General features: G+C 48.9%; 1 protein-coding gene across 1 annotated transcript; it reads left to right on the top strand.

Annotated features, from left to right (window-relative positions):
- Positions 1–14,088: 14,088 nt before the first annotated feature.
- Positions 14,089–16,118, top strand: LOC142471254 (E3 ubiquitin/ISG15 ligase TRIM25-like). The gene has a single exon (XM_075578063.1). The coding sequence runs from the start codon at positions 14,121–14,123 to the stop codon at positions 15,675–15,677; it is 1,557 nt and encodes a 518-aa protein (XP_075434178.1). The 5' UTR covers positions 14,089–14,120; the 3' UTR covers positions 15,678–16,118.
- The last annotated feature ends 4,326 nt before the right edge of the window (positions 16,119–20,444 follow it).

Genomic DNA, 20,444 nt, shown 5'->3' with positions numbered 1-20,444 from the left:
TTCGGCCGATCATGATCAAATAGCTACTTGTACTTATTTTAAGCCCGTACAGGCAAACAATTATCTCCATGCACGCAGTCACCACAATCCCTCTTGGGTTAAAAATATACCCAAGGGACAATTTATCAGACTCAAAAGGAATAGTTCATGTGCCAAAATATTTCAAAGTCAAGCTAAAGATCTTAAGCAAAAATTTCTGGATAGAGAGTATTCTTCAAAAGATCTTGACAATACGATAACAGAAGTGGCAGCGATGGAAAGATCTAATCTTTTACAGTACAAGAATAAAGATAAAAACAAAAATGCTAATATTAGTTTTATAACACAATACAATCAGATGGCACCAAATATAAGGAAAATATTTAAAAAATATTGGCCCATCCTCAAAAAAGATAAAGAACTTGAAGGGATATTGCCAGAACATCCTCAGATAGTATTTACTAGAGCTCCAAACATCGGACGCAAATTAGCCCCTAGCTGCCCATCTTTAGAACCAAAGTTACGTAATAATGTCACAAATAAAGGCTACTTCCCATGTAATAGGTGTACTGCGTGCAAATATAGTACTAAAACATCTCAGTACACATCTAATAAGACATCCAAAAATTATATTATTCAACAACACATCACTTGTAAAAGTTCATTTGTAATATATCTCTTGGAGTGTCCATGTGGTCTGCAATATGTGGGTATGACTACCAGACCCGTCCAAAGACGTATATATGAACATATATATAACATCAGAAGAGGGTTAACAACGCACAACGTATCCCATCATTTTCAACAAGTGCACAACCAAGATCCCACTGGTTTGAAATGTACGGCAATTGAGACCATCACCCCAAACTGGAGAGGAGGAAACGCTGTAGGCCAATTGGGGAGACGGGAGTCTTATTGGATTTACGAGCTAAAGACCCTATCCCCACTTGGCCTCAACGTTGACTTTGATTTGAAACCTTTTTTGGCTATGTAATTCAAATAGTAGATTGTCCATTCTGTTTGTATTCTTGATTCTTGCTTTAAAGGGTGTAATAAAGATGATATTAATGTACAAGTATTGTATTGCATACAATTAACATAAAGATGATAAATATTATTGTATGAATATGGTATTGTATACATTTTTTATTCATTGGTGTAATTTTTATTAATTGGTGTAACTTCTAATTATGTAAAATATTGGTAGAAATACCATGTTTTCATATTATATGGATAAACATTGTCACTTTATAAGCACATATATTTACCAAAAAAAATTTTTTTTTTAACTTGGAGTTTATTTACATTATATATATATACCCATTCCTTGTTATAAATTTGTGAATCACCACACATATATATTTTTACACAAATATTATATCACAAATAATTCATTGTTTATTAATACACATTTTCTAATCACAGATTGTATAGGAGATTATTATCTAAAATCACATAGTACACTTTATATGTTCTATATACATTATTTCTAAACTCAATTTAAATATTCCTCACAGCAACTGTTTTCAGTGCTATTATTTAATATTCACTATAACACATTGCACAAAGACACTTTTCACCGTTTGGTTTATATTTTTTATTTAATATCACCAATTTAGTGCTATAATTCATCATATACATATTATAATATGTTAATATGTTTATACATATATATACAGCTGAGATCGTTATTTTTAACATGTTTATATTTGTTTTTCCACCATTGAGAACCACTGCGCATGTGTGAGTAAAAGGACATTGATTTCCACACACTGTTGATTGCGCATGTGTAACAATTAAATTAGGGTGCTAATTGGACCTATTTGGACACCTACATAAGAGGACACTGTGGGACACATTGTTAGAACCCCTGAGGAAGAGAGCAGCTCGCTCTCGAAACGCGTAGGGTTAATCCGTGGGGACCTGAACCAGTGCATTGCAATTGCCTGCAAGCTCCGTGACGAATCTGCTGTTGACTATCACTAAATCCGCTCGAATCTGCTGTTTGCAAAGTTCCAACTACCGCGAGGAGAGAACGCCAATGCGGAGGGAGTCCCACGCTGTTTAGCGTGCATAGCCTTTCCCCTTTGGCCCAACACTCGGCGCAGCAGCGGTGAGAGCTGCACCAATTCATTGTGCTACACCTGCCAAGCTGCGGGGAAACGAGGATCCAGAGAGGCACACACAGTCTGGCGTGCTGCAACCATCCCCCTGGCCCTGATGCGGATGCGGTAGCAGTGGTAGCTGGAAAAAGGAGAGGGGATACTCTCAGATATATCCACTGCTTGTATATATCTTTCGTCCGGTGAGTGGGCAATCCACCCAGTGCAGCTGTTACATGGTCCCATATTAATTGTCCTTAATTGTTACCCATTGTAATTTTCATTTGTATATGTTTTGTATGTCCAGTGTTTTTAATTATTTTATTAAATGTTGTTATTTTCAATTCACCCTTGATCTCAGCTGATATATAATTAGTAATAGTATATGTTGTTTGTTTTAACAGTATTACACTATGTTCTGTGTTTTTTTACTTTTTTTTTAAGCACATCTTTATCACATGGAATCCTCATCGGTCTCCTCCTGGTGGTGATTATATCCTTTCATGTTGGCGCCTTGTATATTACTAATCCTTTTTTTCCTTTTTGTTATCTGACCAGGGGGTCAGTTTTTAGTATAAGGGCAGCCCCCTAATTTAGGGATTGATTATCCATATAGTTAGCGCTACCTAAACTGTGTTTTTAACTAAATGTAATAGACCTTAAAAATAAATTAAATTATATGCACACATGCAGCAGAGTTAGCCTCACATATATATAGGTAAGTTCCAGTATAAAATTGTAACTGAAACCTGGGAGGCTAAACAAAGTGCAACCAGGCAAGGTGAGTCGGAGTGACCAGCAATTGCAATCACTAGCACAGTAGTTAAACAGCCAAAAAGCTGTGGCAGAGATGCGGCTACAATATATCCATAGATTGTAATGGTAGTATCAAGAGAGCCAGCTCTGCCAAGTACACTGTTGTTATATATTTGGCTATGCTAGTGAAGATAAAATGCCCAACACTTGCAATCACCAGCACAGTGAGTGATTAGTCAGATGCTACAGCAGGGATACGGCTACAATGTGTCCATAGACAATGATAATACCCATAAAGCCAACCCTGCTAGCTACACTGTTTTTATATATTTGGCTATGCTGGTGAAAAAACTGGTAATAGCGCACTGTATTAAAACAACCCCATGACAGGGACTGATGACATGATAACGCGTCCAACGCGCGTTTCCCTCCTACTATGGAGCTTCGTCAGGGACAATTTTGCATGGGAGGGGAAGCGGAAGCTATTTAAATGCTCAGGTCGTCATGGCAACGGGCAGACTCATCGCTATAGCGCATGCGCAAGGCGCGCCTGCATAGCTGCATAAATCACAAAGATTTACCTACATTGTCATGCCGATGGCATAAATCCTACAGGTCATATTGGTGCTGGGACCTTAAGCAAGCATTCTGGCTGAAAAAGAAGACACCGGAGAGCGGCGCCGATCGCGGGAGGTTACTGCGCATGCGCAGGGTAATACACTCATTTACCAACATTACTAGCCCTGCGCATGCTCGAAATCGGCTCCAGTTGTCTCTGCGCATGACCGGACTGTTGGCTCTTACAGCCAGTGAGTCCGTGTCGGAGTGCATGCTTGCTCAAACATAATATATCTTGCTATCTAGTGCTGCTTTGCGCATGTGTGAGTCAACATAATTTTCACTCCACATCTCAATGTTGGTATTGCGCATGCCTAGAGTGATATAAAAACTACGTGCCATGAGCAAGGTCCCATTGCATATTCTTGCCAAAACCAGCAAAGAATGAACATAAATAGGATTGGTGAAAGATGCAGCAGAACCCCTCCAATGGAATCATGTCGCAAATACAGTGCCAGAAAATGAAATAAATTAAGCGCTAAATATTGAACACACAACTGAAAAATTATCATTAATTGTCATAGTGTATGTTGTGTGATTGGTTGTTACACATATCAATAGACCCATAATATAATAAAAATGGGTTTATCTGAAAGGTAATATAGTCAATGATTCTAAATAAGATTGAAAATAGTCTGATAATAAATAACACTATCATGGTTGTGATATCCAAGCTCTGTGGTAGAACTACTCTCAGATAAGTCAACAGAGATGTAGATCAGCTAAAGATGAGTATCATGTACGGGTAGTAAAGGGTACTGGTGGCAGCATGAGTGGGTGATCCGAAATGGGGTGGGCAAGACAGCTAGGCAATCATGGAGATCAGATGAAGGGAGTGAATGTGAATCCTTCATTGACTCCGTATGGACTCCTGGTCTTCAGTTTATAAATCCACTCAGCCTCAATGCGTAGTAGCATCTGGCCTACATTTCCACCTCTTGCTGGGCACCTAAGTTGATACAGTAGATGCCCATAAACTTGAGGCTATTAACATCTCCATTATGATAATGCGTGACGTGTCTAGCTACTGGTGTTTCTGCAGCATGTTTGATTGAATTAATATGTTCAAGTATGCGTCTACGCAATTGCGTCGCAAGATGGGTCCCGGCTCCCCCCGGCGGAGGCACGCGAGCTCCACTGCCGGGGAGGGGTCTGGATGCCCAGCGGACACCGGGGTAGAAGGCTGGACAGCTGTTGAGAGGGTGAGCAGAGCAGAGGAGGATGACACCACAGGACAGCCCCAGAGCAATGGGGGTAGGGCGCCGTGTCAGGGAGGGAAGCCCAGGAGGGGGGCTGCTAGTGATAGAGGCCTGACACATGAGGCAGGAGGAGGGGAACAAGCGGCCACATAGGCGGGACCTCAGAAAGGGAAAGGGCAGGTTCCTGGAGGAAGCAGGGGGGATGCAAGTAGCATAGAAGGAGGTCTATAGGTGCAGGGGGGGGTCGGCTCTGTGGGTCCCCAGTTAGGTAATATGAATGGGCAAGAACACAGCAGTTAGGTTTGAATTTTAATAAACACTCTGAGACACGTAGGTTTGGCGCTCCAAGGGTCGCCTGAAGTTAGACCCAGTTGGGGGAGGGGGTGGGGGTGGCTGCGCGAGGATGTTCAGCAGAAGCCGGCGGGTGGTCAGGAGGCTGTCACCAATCCGGCCCGCAGGCATGTGCTTCCACGACAGGGAGTTTGGTCTAGCCCGTGCCCCTGTCAAAGTCCCGGAATCCCATGGTCCGCAGGAGGGACTATGGTGCTGGACTGGGAGGGAGGAGGGTCCAGGGGGAAGGATTTACTTCCGGGCATTTACCCTGGGGCCCTTTGGGACCACCAGGGTATTGTTTATGTGTTTATTTGTTTGTTGTCTCCCTTGCCTTTCCCTTATGTCTTTCCCCATCCATGTTCCAGACCCCCGAAGAGAGGGAACGATCCCCAGTACACGACGCCATAACGGATGACGCCACCCGCGAGAGATGCACCCCCCCGGGTAAGCACCCACACCACACCCGGCTACCCACACGACATACAGAAATGGCAGTAACACTTATCTCCCAGAACGTTAAAGGGTTCAATAGCCCAAAGAAACGTAAGGTAGCCTTCTCTCATCCAGACACAGAGGGGCGGACGTGATTTTCCTACAGGAGACCCACTTCAGTACACACAGCAGCCCTGGGTTCTTAGATAAAGGTTATAGGCAGTTTTTCCTGGCCTCCGCTAAGGAAAAAAAGAAAGGGGTAGCCATAGTATTCAATAATAAATCCCCCTTCCAGCTAGAGAGGGCAAAAAGGGACAGCAAAGGGAGATATCTTATCTTAGTGGGACTCCTACAACAATGCAGAGTAACGTTAGCCTGTGTATATGCGCCCTGCGAGAACGATCCAAAGTTCTTCGAGGAGTTCTTCCAGGTATTGCAAAGGTGTGCTGTGGGAAATATAATCCTAGCAGGGGATTTCAACAAAACAATAGACCCCCGGGTAGATAGATCACCGCAGCAGCAAAAGCCTAGACACACAGGGAATGGGCCACTGCTAGAGGGCCTCAAGCAGGGGAGCCTGATAGACATCTGGAGGGAACAGCACCCTGGTGAGCGGAGCTATACGTTCTACTCACACCCCCATGACAGCTACAGCAGGATTGACCACTTTTTTGTGTCTAGTAGAATGGTCCCACAGATATCCGACTCCAAAATACACGACATTACGTGGTCGGATCATGCATCAATAGAGCTGAGATGCACACAAATTAGGCCTACTAGCCCGGGAGCAAACTGGAAACTTAATGAATCACTGATTAAGATACCAGAACTAGAGAAAGTGGTCAAGAAGGAGATTAGGCAATTTTTCCAGACTAACCTAGGCAGTGTGGAGTCCCACACAATTCTGTGGGAGGCTCACAAAGCCACGATGAGGGGGGTGCTGATAAGCATAGCAGCGAAAAGGAAAAAACAGAGGGACGCCAAATCGGTACAATTATACCGGAGGTTACATGAGCTCTCTGCACTACATAGCCGATCAGGCAGAGGAGATACCCTAAAGGAGTTGAAGGATGTAACGACTGAGCTTAACCTCCTCCTCACCTCCAGGGCCGAGAGAGACTTGAGTTGGACACATAGAAAATTTTATGAGAGAGCCAATAAGCCGGACACAATGTTAGCCAACCGACTCCGTAATAGGCAACCAAATTACAACATACAAGCAATTAGAACCAAGTCAGGGGAGACATCCTCTAACCCTAAAGTTATAGTGGAAGAGTTTAAACAATACTATGCTCAGTTGTATAATGGGGAGAAAGTGGTCCACAATGTAAATACAAGGCGCAGACTGCAGGAATTTCTGGCGGAGGCTACTCTGCCGCAGTTGGGCAGGTTGGAGCGAGAGGCGATACAGATTTCACACGGAAAGAACTGACAGCCGTAGTCAAAAGCTTGAAATCTTCCAAGGCCCCGGGCCCAGACGGGTTCTCTAATTTATATTATAAAAAATTCATTGGAATACTAGCCCCACACATGCTCCGGTTATTTAACGGGGTACTGGCGGGAGAGCCTTTCCCGGGTCAGATGCTCCAGGCGTCAATCTCCTTGATTCACAAGAAGGACAAAGATCCCACAAATTGCCAAAGTTACAGGCCGATCTCGTTGATAAATTCGGATGTTAAAATTTATTCTAAATTACTGGCCAATCGATTAAGTGTTGTCCTGCCTAGGCTGATCCATCCGGACCAGGTTGGCTTTATTAGAGATAGACAGGCGGCCGACAATACCAGAAGGGTAATAGATATAATTGACTTTGTCAACGCCAGCAAGGTTCGGAGCTTGGTGTTAAGCCTGGACGCGGAGAAAGCCTTTGACAGGATAGACTGGCCATACCTGGAGACCACGCTTGGGGCATTTGGATTTGGGGAAAAGATCTTAAGGGCGATAAAAGCATTATACACAGCTCCTGCAGCGAGGGTCCTCCACCAGGGCTTCCCCTCCAAGTTGTTTCCAATCAAAAGTGGGACGAGGCAGGGGTGCCCGCTTTCGCCCTTGCTCTTTGCCTTATGCATCGAACCACTAGCAGCACACATACGTAGTAATAGAGACATAACGGGGGTCCAAATTCATTCACAGGAGCACAAGTTAGCTTTATATGCAGACGACATTATCCTGACAATTACTAAACCGCTCACCTCTCTCCTCAACCTGTTTGCGCTCTTGGGGCGATTCAACCAGATCTCAGGTTTCAAGATCAACCAGTCGAAAACTGAGGCGATGGGCTTGAACATCCCTGACGAGATACAAAAACTATTAGAACTCAATTTTGAGTTTAAATGGCGGTCCAAGTCCATCAAATACCTAGGGGTGAATATCACAAAGACGATAGCCTCCCTATATCAAGCAAATTATCCCAGTCTAGCAGGGACTCTGAAGAAGGAATTGAGAGACTGGTCAGCAGATGGTATTTCATGGCTAGGCAGAATTTACAGTGTTAAGATGAACATTCTTCCCCGGATACTGTACTTGTTTCAAACTCTCCCGATACCCGTGGTAAGATCCGAGATTAAGGATTTACAAAATTCAATAACAACATTTATATGGAAAGGCAAAAAAACCGCGGATAAAGGCAGCAATCATGCAGAAACCTAAGGAAGCGGGAGGACTGGCAGTGCCATGCTTGTTGTCCTATTATAAGGCGGCGCAGTTGTGCCAAATCACGCAATGGCATGGTGACCCAGAGCTGCGAAGGTGGGCGTCACTGGAGAGGGAGTTGTGCGCCCCACTGGAGCTCGGGGATCTAATCTGTTACCCGAAAAAAAGAATAAAAGATATAAAAGAGCCTTTGACATCAGTGCTCAACTCACTTTCGGTCTGGGAGGTGTCCAAATATAGTTGCTCATTGACCTCTAAACACACATTAATGGCCCCTTTATATAGTAACCCGGATTTTGCTCCTGGACTAGAGGGGAAGAGTTTTCCGCTCTGGCGACAATTAGGGGTCCATAGATTAAAAGACCCGGAGGGCGGAAACACTATTAAATCATTCGACCAATTGAAGTCAGAAACAGGCATGCCTAACACAGAATTTATTAGATACCTCCAGGTCCGGGCATTTTACAACAAACACACAGGGAGACCACCCTTAACGAATTTTGAAAGGCTCTGCGTGCGGGGCACCGACACGCGGGGACTGATCTCCACTCTATACAGACAGGTGGTCGGTACTGACAATGACGACATAATCAGACCCAGATTCATGAGTCAATGGGAGTCAGACCTACAGGAAACACTAGAAGACGAGGACTGGACTGAAATATTCGAAGCTGCTGCCAGTAGCTCTATCTGCACGACATTGAAGGAGAACTCATATAAGGTATTGTTGAGGTGGTATCTCACCCCAGTCAGATTAGCTAAATTTATCAAAGGCGCTTCCCCACTCTGCCCGCGGCAGTGCGGGGAACAGGGGGATCTGGTGCACATGCTGTGGTCCTGCCCGAAGCTTATGCCAGTTTGGCAACAGATACGAGATTGGCTGCAGAGGATCTTGGGCCTCCAAATTCAGCTAGACCCGTGGCTGTTCCTCCTAAGCAAACCCACAGACGAAGTCTCGAGAACGGGGAACACATTAATAGCACATTTTGCAACGGCTATGCGGTGCGAGACCGCAGCATTGTGGAACCAGAACGCAATTCCATCAGTAGACAAAATTAGAAATCGAATTTGGTTTGAATGCCAGATGGAAAAGTTAACGAGTCTGGTTAACGACACTGGCTCAAAATGTCAAAAGTTCTGGCTGCCTTGGCTAGCTCAGACGGATATCCCAGGGCTGAGCAATGCCACCATCTGGCTTTAATAGGACAAAATGAGTCCTCCTTGGATGCACAGAAAAGGCGACAGAGCGGACTCAGAAGACTGATGGTAGCCCCCCCCCCCCCTATAGGGTGCTAGGTCTAAGCTGACGCTTCAAAACCCCAATAAGTGGGAGAGTCACAGCACCGTGAGTTGGTGGTGACCGTCTGACAGAGGGATTCAGGAAGCGAATGGGAACGCCTTCCCAACCCCCCCTTCCCCCCTCTCACCTCCCCTTATCCCTCTACCTGTCTATGTCCTGTTGTCTTCCCTTCCCTCTGTCTGTTAAATGTGGTATGTCTGATGTAGAGTCTGTCCCCCAGGACAGTGTAATGCAATGTGGATTGTATGATTTATACCTGAAAAATAATAAACAGAAAGTTGAAAAAAAAAAAAATGACCGTTCGTAGTTATTATTTAAATATTGAAGTCTGCCCCGCATGTTATAAAATATCTTAAGTACGTGTGAAGTCAGATACATGGCTTGTTAAACCCAGAAGCAGATTCCTGAAAGCACATGGCTACACGTAATGTATAGCGCTGTGACAGACCGACGGCCGATCCTAACACATCTGCTGAAGAAACCGGCTGCTTCTTTTCAGAGGGTGAGTAGTGGTTAGAGATTTGTATTTTTTTTATTTGTTGCTAATAACTCTTATTATTTTACTTCTGTTGATTGCTCAGGTGCTATTGACCCTATCCATCACCGGGTGGCGGTGTTGCGTTACATTTCACCAGTGGGGCGGCGCCGATCAGTTTGTTTCCTTTCCCTGGTTTTGCCGTGTGACTGATCCCTGAAATATAAATGTGTTAGGAGACCTGGCCTCCCGCGGCAGACAGACAGACAGATAATGAGGCACAGGGAGACATATGTATTCCTGTAGCTGTATCCCTAAGTTAAGGGGGGTACCCCAGCTAGTGCCAAGGTGACCCACAAACAGTATAGGGTTTGTGGGTGCCCCAACCGTATATAAGGCGGGGGGGAAGGGGGACTCAGAGTCCAAACTGAGTCACAGGGGAAGTGTGTGGGGGAATAAGGCAGCAGAAATAAAGAGACATTTTTCCTTTTCTGTTCCCTGTACCCCCAAGTCCTTCACCTAAAGTCCCACATCGCTGACGGGGATCCCCGAGACCCAGTGTGTATTCAAATATAGTTTTAATATGTTTAAACATTCGGAACCAATGTCCAAACAAGCAGCCCTTGCAAACCCATAGGCGCCGGTATGTCTGCTGGACATCGGAGTTCAGAGCAGCCAGAGGAAGCCCAGAGGTGGGGACAGCATTTGGTCAGCGGGGAAAGGATTAGTACCAGGTCCGGAGATCAATGGCCGTCCTCCGGGATAACACTTGTTCTGCCAGACCTGGTGGAGCCTGCCCAGCGGGTGGCATTGGGATGGCTGGGGGGGTATGTGGCAGCTTGCGTATGTCCTGTGGCTATTTCACATTTCCCACTGACCTGGCTTTTCTAGCCGGCTCGACTCCGATTGGCTGCTCGGGAAAGTTCCCATGCGCTGTAAAACTCTCCTATACAGTTCCCTGCACCTAGGAGAGTCTAGTTTTCAACCCCAGCCCCAAAGTAAGTGTGTATTTGTGTCTGTATTTTGTGTTTCATTGTGTGTAAGCGAATTTATGCCGAATAAATGACACTTTATTTCTCTTCTGTGTTTTGCACAATGAATGATTAAAAAGGTGTAAATAACCCGCTCTCCCGTGACAGTTACGTAAAAATATTCTCACTGTTGCCAGGTTATAAGGACGCTGAGGGGAGGTCGGATGGGTCACAGGACAAAGATAAGGACAGGGACAGGGACACTAATCCCAAAAACATTTTGGAATTGGCTAGAGGCGTGTGCCATTTTGGCCACAATAATCATGGAGAAAGAGCCACGGAAGTGCCCGCCAATAATTCGCTATACGGGCCCCATTCGGGGGGCTCACCAGATCTGTGGGGGGGGAGATTGTGGATGCGTTACGGTGAGGCTTTTCGGTAACACGCATCAGTAAACAAGAAGATTGGGTGAGATTATAAGGATATGGATCTGCAGCTGACCCATAATGATGCCTCGGAGGGCGGGTCCTTTTGGGTCAGCGCCGGCGGTTTGCAAAGCTCAGGGTCTTCGGAGGGAGATAAGCAGGGGGGGGGGGGGTGCTGGCTTTATAATGAAAGCGCATGCAGGTTCAGCATGACTGACAATACCCCCACACCCCCGAATAAATATTTAAAAAATACCCCCACACTCCCCGAATAAATATTTTAAAAAATACCTCCACCAAGGCAGGCAGTCACCCACAAACCCAGGCAGTCACCCACCCATCCAGGCAGTCAGTCACCCAGGCAGGCAGTCACCTACCCATCCAGGCAGTCACCCAGGCAGGCAGTCACCCAGGCAGGCAGTCACCCACCCACCCAGGCAGTCTCCCAGGCAGTCAACCCACCCACCCAGTCAGTCACCCACCCACCCAGTCAGTCACCCAGGCTTTCACCCACCCATCCAGGCAGTCACCCACCCAGGCAGTCACCCACCCAGGCAGTCACCCACCCAGGCAGTCACCTGTCTTTTGTTGAAAATATAAAAATAAACAGATTGCATTGTAATGTTTTTTCCCGTATTACAATAAGAAAAACAGTACACAGATAGAACCCAAAGAAGGGCCCAAAGAACCCCGCTGATCGCTCTCACTGCTATAATCACAGAACTATTGTCTGAGAACCTCCTATGGTCCAACCACCAGAACAATTTAGTGTCTAAAATTTAACCAAAACAAAAAAGGTTTTATTTTATCAAATACACATAATAATAGGTTAACGTATTAACATGATCCCCACGGAGGAGGTAGGGAGAGAAGGGGTAAGTGGCCTCTGGGTACCTATAATAGAGCTGATGGCCAAATCCTCCCGTCCTCCTGCGGTCCTTAGGTCATATAGTGGCCCCCAGTGACATAGTGAGGTACTATTGTGCTCCCAGCGCAGATACTTGTATTATTATGGCTGGTGTTAGCCTAGTATTGGCTCTAGATATATTGTGTACATAGACAGACTAAAGCGTCAGTAATGATTTCAGAGCCTCATAGACACAATACCTGTGCTGTCAGGGTGTAACACAGACGCTGCTGGGATTATATAAATAGATATATTGTTATCCTTGTGTAGCTATAATTGATAAAGCGAGGAGCAGCGTGCTGTGTGTGTGCCTATTGCTGATCCACAGAGAGCAGCTACACTGTGACAACTATATCATATCTGGAACCACAATGCAACCTATGTAGCAATTATTAACCCTTTGCACTACAATATAAGGTTACCATGCATCCAAAAACACCTTCTAGGTTTGCAGCCTTGTCTGTGTTAGGTATATACAGATATACTGCTGCAATGTTAATGCATAATCTCTACAGCCTAATTACCCTCCGTGGGGCAGCTGGGTTTGCAGTGGATACGCAGTATAGCAAGCGGTTCCTCACGTTACCATGGTGTGGTTACATGCGTGTAACAGTATATCTGTACATACCTAACACAGACACGCGTGCAAACCTGGCAGGTGTTTATCAGGCAATAGTTCTGTGAATACAGCGATGAGAGCGATCAGTGGGGTTCTGTGGGCCCTTCTTTGGGTTCTGGGTACTATAATATTCACCCCTTTTGCACCTGCGCATCTAATTTACACAGCGCGTAATCACTGCGCAGCGCGGTCTGATTCATCCATTGTTTGAATAAGAAAAACAGATAAATAAACGTTTTGCGCTAAAAAATATTTCTTCGTGGTAGGTGCGCTATGGGTTCCGGGGGGGGGGTCCCCTGCGCTTTTCATTTGTCCTGGGCCCCATAATTTCTGTTGGCGGTCCTGGTTTGCCCAAACACACACGGGCATCAATACTTATTAACCCCGTGTGAGACACGCGGTGTCAGCTTCATTGTAACGTCACGTAAGCAACTAATTACTGACAAGTAGCGCCATTATCCACGGGCGCGGCAATAGCAGCCATCAGTTTAGGTGGCATATAAGGGGGGTACAGATGTATTGCCCAGGGGGGGCAAAGGGAATATAATGCCAATAACCCTTATACCCCAATCCCTGTGATATGCACATCGCCCGCTCATACTATTCCCCAGGGACCTGTACCCCCGAGATTCAGTACGTTATACCGGGCGCCATATCTGAGAGCCCCCTGCTGTGTATCCGTAGTGTGCTTAGTGTTTCAGTGTATATATATATGTGCCTATTCAGCCCCACTTATTCTACTTATTACTTATAATAAAGTGTTTTAATAATCCAATATTCCTCGTCTATAAACGAGGGGCAATTAATATGTTTACTTGTTGGGTCTACAATAGGTTCTGTCCCTGAACCAGTCCTGTTACACCTGACACATGCTTTGACCACAGGAGGGGGCGCTGTAATGGGCTCTTAGGTCCTGTTCCTGCTTTGGTAACAATACCTAAATTCTCTGTTCCGATGACTCATGTAGAGACAGACGGGGATACTATAAGCTCACGGGTATATAGTCTGGTATAGAATTTATTACGTACGTTCCTCTCAATGCTCGTCTTATGTGTAACGTTTATAGGGCAATTCACACGGCACTTTAAGTGATGGCACTGGTACGTATAAGAAGTGGGTACGATGCCTGTCTCATATTTTTATTCATAGTGTCCTACTATTGCTATTTGTATTTTTATATCACTTTACAAATAATTGCCTGGTCTCCCGTGACATACAGGACTCTCATTCCTCATATTGTATACTGCAGCCAGGAACTTACAGGGTTAATAGTCTGAGTAACAAACTTCCCGCCCCCTGTGTGCTGAATAATCAGGGAATTTAAGTTTCGTTTCCTGTTGCTGCTTCCAAGCATGGCGTCTGCTGGTCTGAGAGAGGAGCTAACCTGCCCCATCTGCCTGAGCATTTATACCCAGCCTGTAACGCTGAGATGTGGGCATAACTTCTGCCAGGGCTGTATTGGGAGTGTGTGGGATTCCCAGGGGGGATCTGGACTTTATACCTGTCCTGAATGCAGAGCAGAGTTTCAGGAGCGTCCTGCACTGCAGAGGAACCTGAAGCTGTGTAACATAGCGGAGCGTTTCCTTTCTACTCAGCCGGAGCAGGAGGAGGCTGTGATCTTCTGCACTTACTGTGTTACCTCCTCTGTACCTGCTGCTAAAACATGTCTGCTGTGTGACGCCTCCCTGTGTGATATTCACCTAGAGAGACACAGCAAGTCAGAGGAACACGTCTTAACTGAGCCAACCACTTCCTTAAAGACCAGGAAATGCCCCGTCCACAAGAAACTCCAAGAATGTTACTGCACTGAGGATGCTGTCTGTCTCTGTGTGTCCTGCTGCCTGGTCGGAGAGCACAGGGGACACCTGGTGGAGTCACTGAATGAGGCCTCTGAGAAGAAGAAGGAGAAACTGAGACATGTTCTGGAGAAACTGACCTCAGTGAGAGAGGAGACTGAGAAAAGGGCCCAGAGTCTGCAGGGACAGAAGAGACAAGTGCAAGAAAAAACAGCCGGGGTAACAGACCGAGTCACTGCCCTGATTAGGGACATCAGGGCACAGCTGGACGTCCTAGAGAAGCGAGTCCTGAGTGAGATCACCAGGTGGGAAGAGCAGGTTTATCTTCGAGTCTCTGATCTAATCCAGCAGCTGGAAATAAAGAAGGACGCGCTGTCCAGGAAGATGCTTCACATTGAGGAGCTGTGCAACATCACTGATCCACTAACTGTCTTACAGGGACGGGAATCAGACAATGCTGAGGACAGAGAGAGAGAGGGTAATAAGGTCCCTGCTGTAGGGGATTTGGATGAGGTTCTGATCTCACTGACCTTACAGAGATTAGTTGATATTGTGACTGATCTAAAAGCAAAGAGCGGGTTCTGTGTGCAGGGGGATTCAGGCATAATACTGGATGTAAATACAGCTGCTAATAATGTATCTGTATCAGGTGACCTGAAAACTGCATCCTGCTCAGAAACAGACCAGTTACGCCCAAATACACCAGAGAGATTTGGGGATTATCAGGTTTTAAGCACCATAAGTTTTTCCTCAGGACAACATTACTGGGAAGTGGAGATCAGTGAATCAGGGGTCAGGAGGGTAGGGATTTCCTATCCCAGTATAGAAAGGAAAGGAGTTCAGTCTCTCATAGGACAGAATAAGACGTCCTGGTGTTTGTGCATGTGCGATAATTATCATTCAGTGATACATGACTCAATATATACACGGATATATCCCGAGTCTCCCTTGCAGAGATTAGGAATATACCTGGACTATGAGGCTGGGCGGCTGTCCTTTTATCAGCTGTGTGACCCGATCAGACACTTACACACCGTCACTGCCACCTTCACAGAGCCTCTTCATGCTGCGTTCTGTGTATGGTATAATGGCTGGGTCAGAATCAGGAGCTAGGAGTACTGATCCCGGCCCAGCAGGGGAACCCATAGAAACAGTATATATAATATAGTACATAGAAATAAGAATATACTGGGAGGGAATCAGTGAGCGAGGGAGAGAACAGGGGAATATATCTCATGTATTAATCAGTTACCCAGAGGGGCCCTTCAGCACTTTGCAATGTATATATATATATATACTAGCTGAGAGACCCGGCGTTGCCCGGGATGTACAGTAAATGCGTAATAGGTAGTATTATTTATAAATCGTGGAACAATAGGTGACTGTTTGTTGTAAAGGTTGGATAATAATATTGAAAAGAAAGATGGAAGAAAATGTAATACGATGTTGTATAAAAATGGTTTATTGTAACCACACCACAGTACAATGTATATTTTGGTGCCATAAGTGATGTAAAAATCTGAGTCGTGTGTCCTGCTAGGGTGTGAGGCGGCGGGTGGCGCGTGGGTTGTGAGTGCTGTCTGTGAGTGGGGTTCCTGCTAGGGTGTGAGGCGGCGGGTGGCGCGTGGGTTGTGAGTGGGGGTCCTGCAAGGGTGTGAGGCGGCGGGTGGCGCGTGGGTTGTGAGTGCTGTCTGTGAGTGGGGGTCCTGCTAGGGTGTGAGGCGGCGGCTGGCGCGTGTGTTGTGAGTGCTGTCTGTGAGTGGGGGTCCTGCTAGGGTGTGAGGCGGTGGGTCAGTGATGTCGGGGGGTAGGGGCGGGAGGCAGCAGGTGTGTGTGGCGGCAGGTATGTGTCGAGTGTGGCGGGTGTCTGTTGAGTGCGTGCAGCGGCTGTGAGGCGGTGGGTGAAAGGCAGAGGCGGCCGGAGTAAGGGCGGGTGAAAGGCAGAGGCGGGGGTGGGGAGGCGGTAAGGCGGGCATGAAGGCGAAGGGCGGCGGGAAGGGGAGGAGGGGGTGGAGGAGGGGGGCAAGGGGTGGAGGAGGGGGGAAGGGTTAGAGGAGGGGGGGGAAGGGTTAGAGGAGGGGGGGGAAGGGTTAGAGGAGGGGGGGGAAGGGTTAGAGGAGGGGGGGGAAGGATTAGAGGAGGGGGGGGAAGGGTTAGAGGAGGGGGGGGAAGGGTTAGAGGAGGGGGGGAGGAGGGAAGGGGGGAAAGGGTTAGAGGAGGGGGGGAAGGGTTTGAGGAGGGGGTTGAAGTGTGGGAGGGGGTGGGAGGGGAAAGGGTAAAAAGAGGTGGAGGGGGGGGAAGAGGAGCGGAGGGGGGGGGTGGAAAGGGGAGCGGAGGGGGGGTGAAGGGGAGCGGGGGGGGGAAGGGGAGCGGGGGGGGGAGGGGAGAAGTGGTGGGAAGGGGGAGGAGGGGGGAGGTGGTGGAAAGGGGGAGAAGGGGGGAGGTGGTGGGAAGGGGGAGAAGGGGGGAGGTGGTGGGAAGGGGGGAGGTGGTGGGAAAGAGGAGGAGGGGGAAGGTGGTGGAAAGGGAGAGAAGGGGGGATGTGGTGGGAAGGGGGAGGAGGGGGAAGGTGGTGGGAAGGGGGAGGAGGGGGAAGGTGGTGGGAAGGGGGAGGAGGGGGGAGGTGGTGGGAAGGGGGGGAGGTGGTGGGAAGGGGGGGAGGTGGTGGAAAGGGGGGGGGGAGGGGTGAGGTGGTGGGAAGGGGGAGGAGGTGGGAAGGGGGAGACGGAGGGAAGGCGGGGGGTGGGAGGCGGTGGGAAGGCGGGGGGTGGGAGGCGGTGGGAAGGGGGGTGGGAGGCGGTGGGAAGGGGGGTGGGAGGCGGTGGGAAGGGGGGGAGGCGGTGGGAAGGGGGGGAGGGAGGCGGTGGGAAGGGGGGGGAGGCGGTGGGAAGGGGGGGTGGGAGGCGGTGGGAAGGGGGGGTGGGAGGCGGTGGGAAGGGGGGGTGGGAGGCGGTGGGAAAGGGGGGTGGGAGGCGGTGTGAAGGGGGGGAGGCGGTGGAAAGGGGGGTGGGAGGCGGTGGGAAGGGGGGTGGGAGGGGGTGGGAGGCGGTGGGAAGGGGGGTGGGAATGGGGGAGGCGGTGGGAAGGGGGGGAGGCGGTGGGAAGGGGCGGAAGGCGGTGGGAAGGGGGTGGGAGGCGGTGGGAAGGGGTGGTGGGAGGCGGTGGGAAGGGGGGCTGGGAGGCGGTGGGAAGGGGGGGGAGGCGGTGGGAAGGGGGGGAGGCGGTGGGGAAGGGGGGGGGGCGGTGGGAATGGGGGGGAGGTGGTGGGAAGGGGGAGGGGAGGCGGTGGGAAGGGGGGGGGGAGGCGGTGGGAAGGGGGGGAGGCGGTGGGAAGGGGGGGTGGAGGGAAGGGGGGGGGGTGGAGGGGGGGTGTGGAGGGGAGGTGAAGGGGGGGTGGAGGGGAGGTGAAGGGGGGGTGGAGGGGAGGTGAAGGGGGGGGAGTGGAAGGGAGGTGAAGGGGGGGGTGGAAGGGAGGTGAAGGGGGGGTGGAAGGGAGGGGGGGTGGAGGGGAGGTGAAGGGGGGGGTGGAGGGGAGGTGGTGAAGGGGGGGGTGGAGGGGAGGTGAAGGGGGGGTGGAGGGGAGGTGAAGGGGGGTGGAGGGGGGGGAGGTAAATGGGGAGGTGAGGGGGGGAGGTAAATGGGGAGGTGAAGGGGGGTGGAAGGGAGAAGTGGAGTGAGGGGAGGTGAAAGGGGGTGAGGGGAGGTGAAGGCCGCTCACTCACCCGTCCGGCAGGTCCCACGTGGATCTGAGGCGGGAGGCAGCGTGTTGTGGCCGCTCTCCCGCTGTGTCCCGGGCGCTCGCTCGCTCCCCCGCTGACTGTAGCGGCGCCGGGGGGGGGGGTATCGGGGAGACACTGACACTGGAGGGGAGGGGGGGTGGAGGGGAGGTGAAGGGGGGGTGGAGGGGAGGTGAAGGCCGCTCACTCACCCATCCGGCAGGTCCCACGTGGATCTGAGGCGGGAGGCAGCGTGTTGTGGCCGCTCCCCCGCTGTGTCCCGGGCGCCACCATCTTGGGCACTCGGCGCCGCGAGGCAGCCTGCCTGGCCACTGGCTGTTCCCCCGCCGGGGAGGGGTGAGTTGTAGCGCCGGTGAGGGGGGGGCATGTATATGTGTGGGGGGGGGAGAGGTGGGAGATATAGAGGGGGGGTCTCGCACGGCCGCTGACACTGGGTGGGGGGAGGGGCGCTGAAGGGGTAATAATAGTGTGTGTGTCCCGCTGAATGTAGCGGCGCCGGGGGAGGGGGGGGTCGGGGTGAAAGCGCGGGAGACACAGGGAGAGGAGGAGGTGTGCGCGGGTGCTGCTAACTGTGAGCCCCGCTAATGTATGTAACAGTGTGTGTGTGTGTGTGTGTGTGTGTGTGTCACTGTGTGTGTGTCTGTCATTGTGTGTGTGTCTGTCACTGTGTGTGTGTGTCCCTGTGTCCGTGTGTGTGTCCGTGTGTGTCCCTGTGTGTGTGTGTCCCTGTGTGTGTGTGTGTCCCTGTGTGTGTGTGTCCCTGTGTGTGTGTGTCCCTGTGTGTGTGTGTCCCTGTGTGTCCTTTGGCCCGTCACTCCGCCTCAGGCCAATGAGAGGTGTGCGGGGGCGGGCCAAGGGACCAATCAGATTTCCCCTAGGGACACCGGACATCCAGGCAGGCAGGCAGGCATGCATGCATGCAGGCAGGTAGGCAGGCAAACATACAGTGCTTTCACTAATATAGTATAAGATCTCACATACCTGTCCTGGGGATATCTGATTGCGTTAATCTTTGTTTAGTTCCTGTTCTGGGAGCGAGCGTATAGAAGTAATATAGGAGCGTATACCCATTACATATATATGTTTGTGCTGTGTCAGTAAATGGAAATGCTTTATAATATAAGAATTGTATTATGCAGAATAACATATTCCTGCTTCTCCCTGAGAATGTTTGTCAGACAAGTGTTTATCTCACCGCGTCTCTCATCTCATTTAATAAATGTTATCACAATATTTCTAGGTGTGTGATACTGTAAAGAGATGCGTCAGTTCCCCGGATATAACTCTGCCGCTGATTTATTTTGGCCCTAGGTGGGACGGCATCTTTAAAGGCGCGTGGGATAATAATATAATATCTGATAGTCTTATTAATCGTGTCACCTCCCAATGAGCATTTATTCTATTCCTGTTATTCTGCTGTGTGCAGTGATTCCTGCCTTTCTTGTTATGCTGCAGCATATAATATGTAGTGGGGATATCTGCCAAACATTTACGTTTCATAGGGATAAACCTGTCCTGTTCATAGGAAATAATGGGGTTACTGCCCCATGATTTAATGTGTATATTATCTCCGGAGATATTAGGGGGAAAGCCTCTACTGCCATGTAACATTCCCCTTTATCCCTTTTACTTGTTATTTACACACCCACAGTACCACTGCTTGTTATTTACAGACCCACAGTACCGCTGCTTGTTAATTACACACCCACAGTACCGCTGCTTGTTATTTACACACACACAGTACCACTGCTTGTTATTTACATGCCCACAGTACCGCTGCTTGTTATTTTCACACACCCTGACCGCTGCTTGTTATTTACACACCCACAGAACCGCTACTTGTTATTGACATGCCCACAGTACCGCTGCTTGTTATTTACACATACACACAGTACAGCTGCTTGTTATTTACACACCCACACTACAGCTGCTTGTTATTTACACAACCACAGTGTAGAGGGAGAAAGGGGGTGGCCCGGTATTAAAGGGGTTGCACCCCATTTGGCCACCCCTGACCGCACCAGGGAGACAAGGGGTTAACTGGACTGAGGTCCAGAAATGTGATTTAACCCTTGTTATGACCTGTAAATGTATTTTCCCCTGTTCCCTTGTAATGTCTGTGTTAATCAGTGTCTGCATCACA

The sequence above is a fragment of the Ascaphus truei genome, chromosome 20 (assembly GCF_040206685.1).
Source record: "Ascaphus truei isolate aAscTru1 chromosome 20, aAscTru1.hap1, whole genome shotgun sequence".
NCBI classification, from domain to species: domain Eukaryota; kingdom Metazoa; phylum Chordata; class Amphibia; order Anura; family Ascaphidae; genus Ascaphus; species Ascaphus truei.
The sequence above is the reverse complement of the archived record's forward strand: the minus strand, read 5'-3'. Positions and strand labels throughout refer to the sequence as shown.

What these genes read in the sequence shown, in the direction of transcription:
- LOC142471254 (XM_075578063.1), top strand. Translation starts at nt 14,121, where the DNA reads ATGGCGTCTGCTGGTCTGAGAGAGGAGCTAACCTGCCCCATCTGCCTG.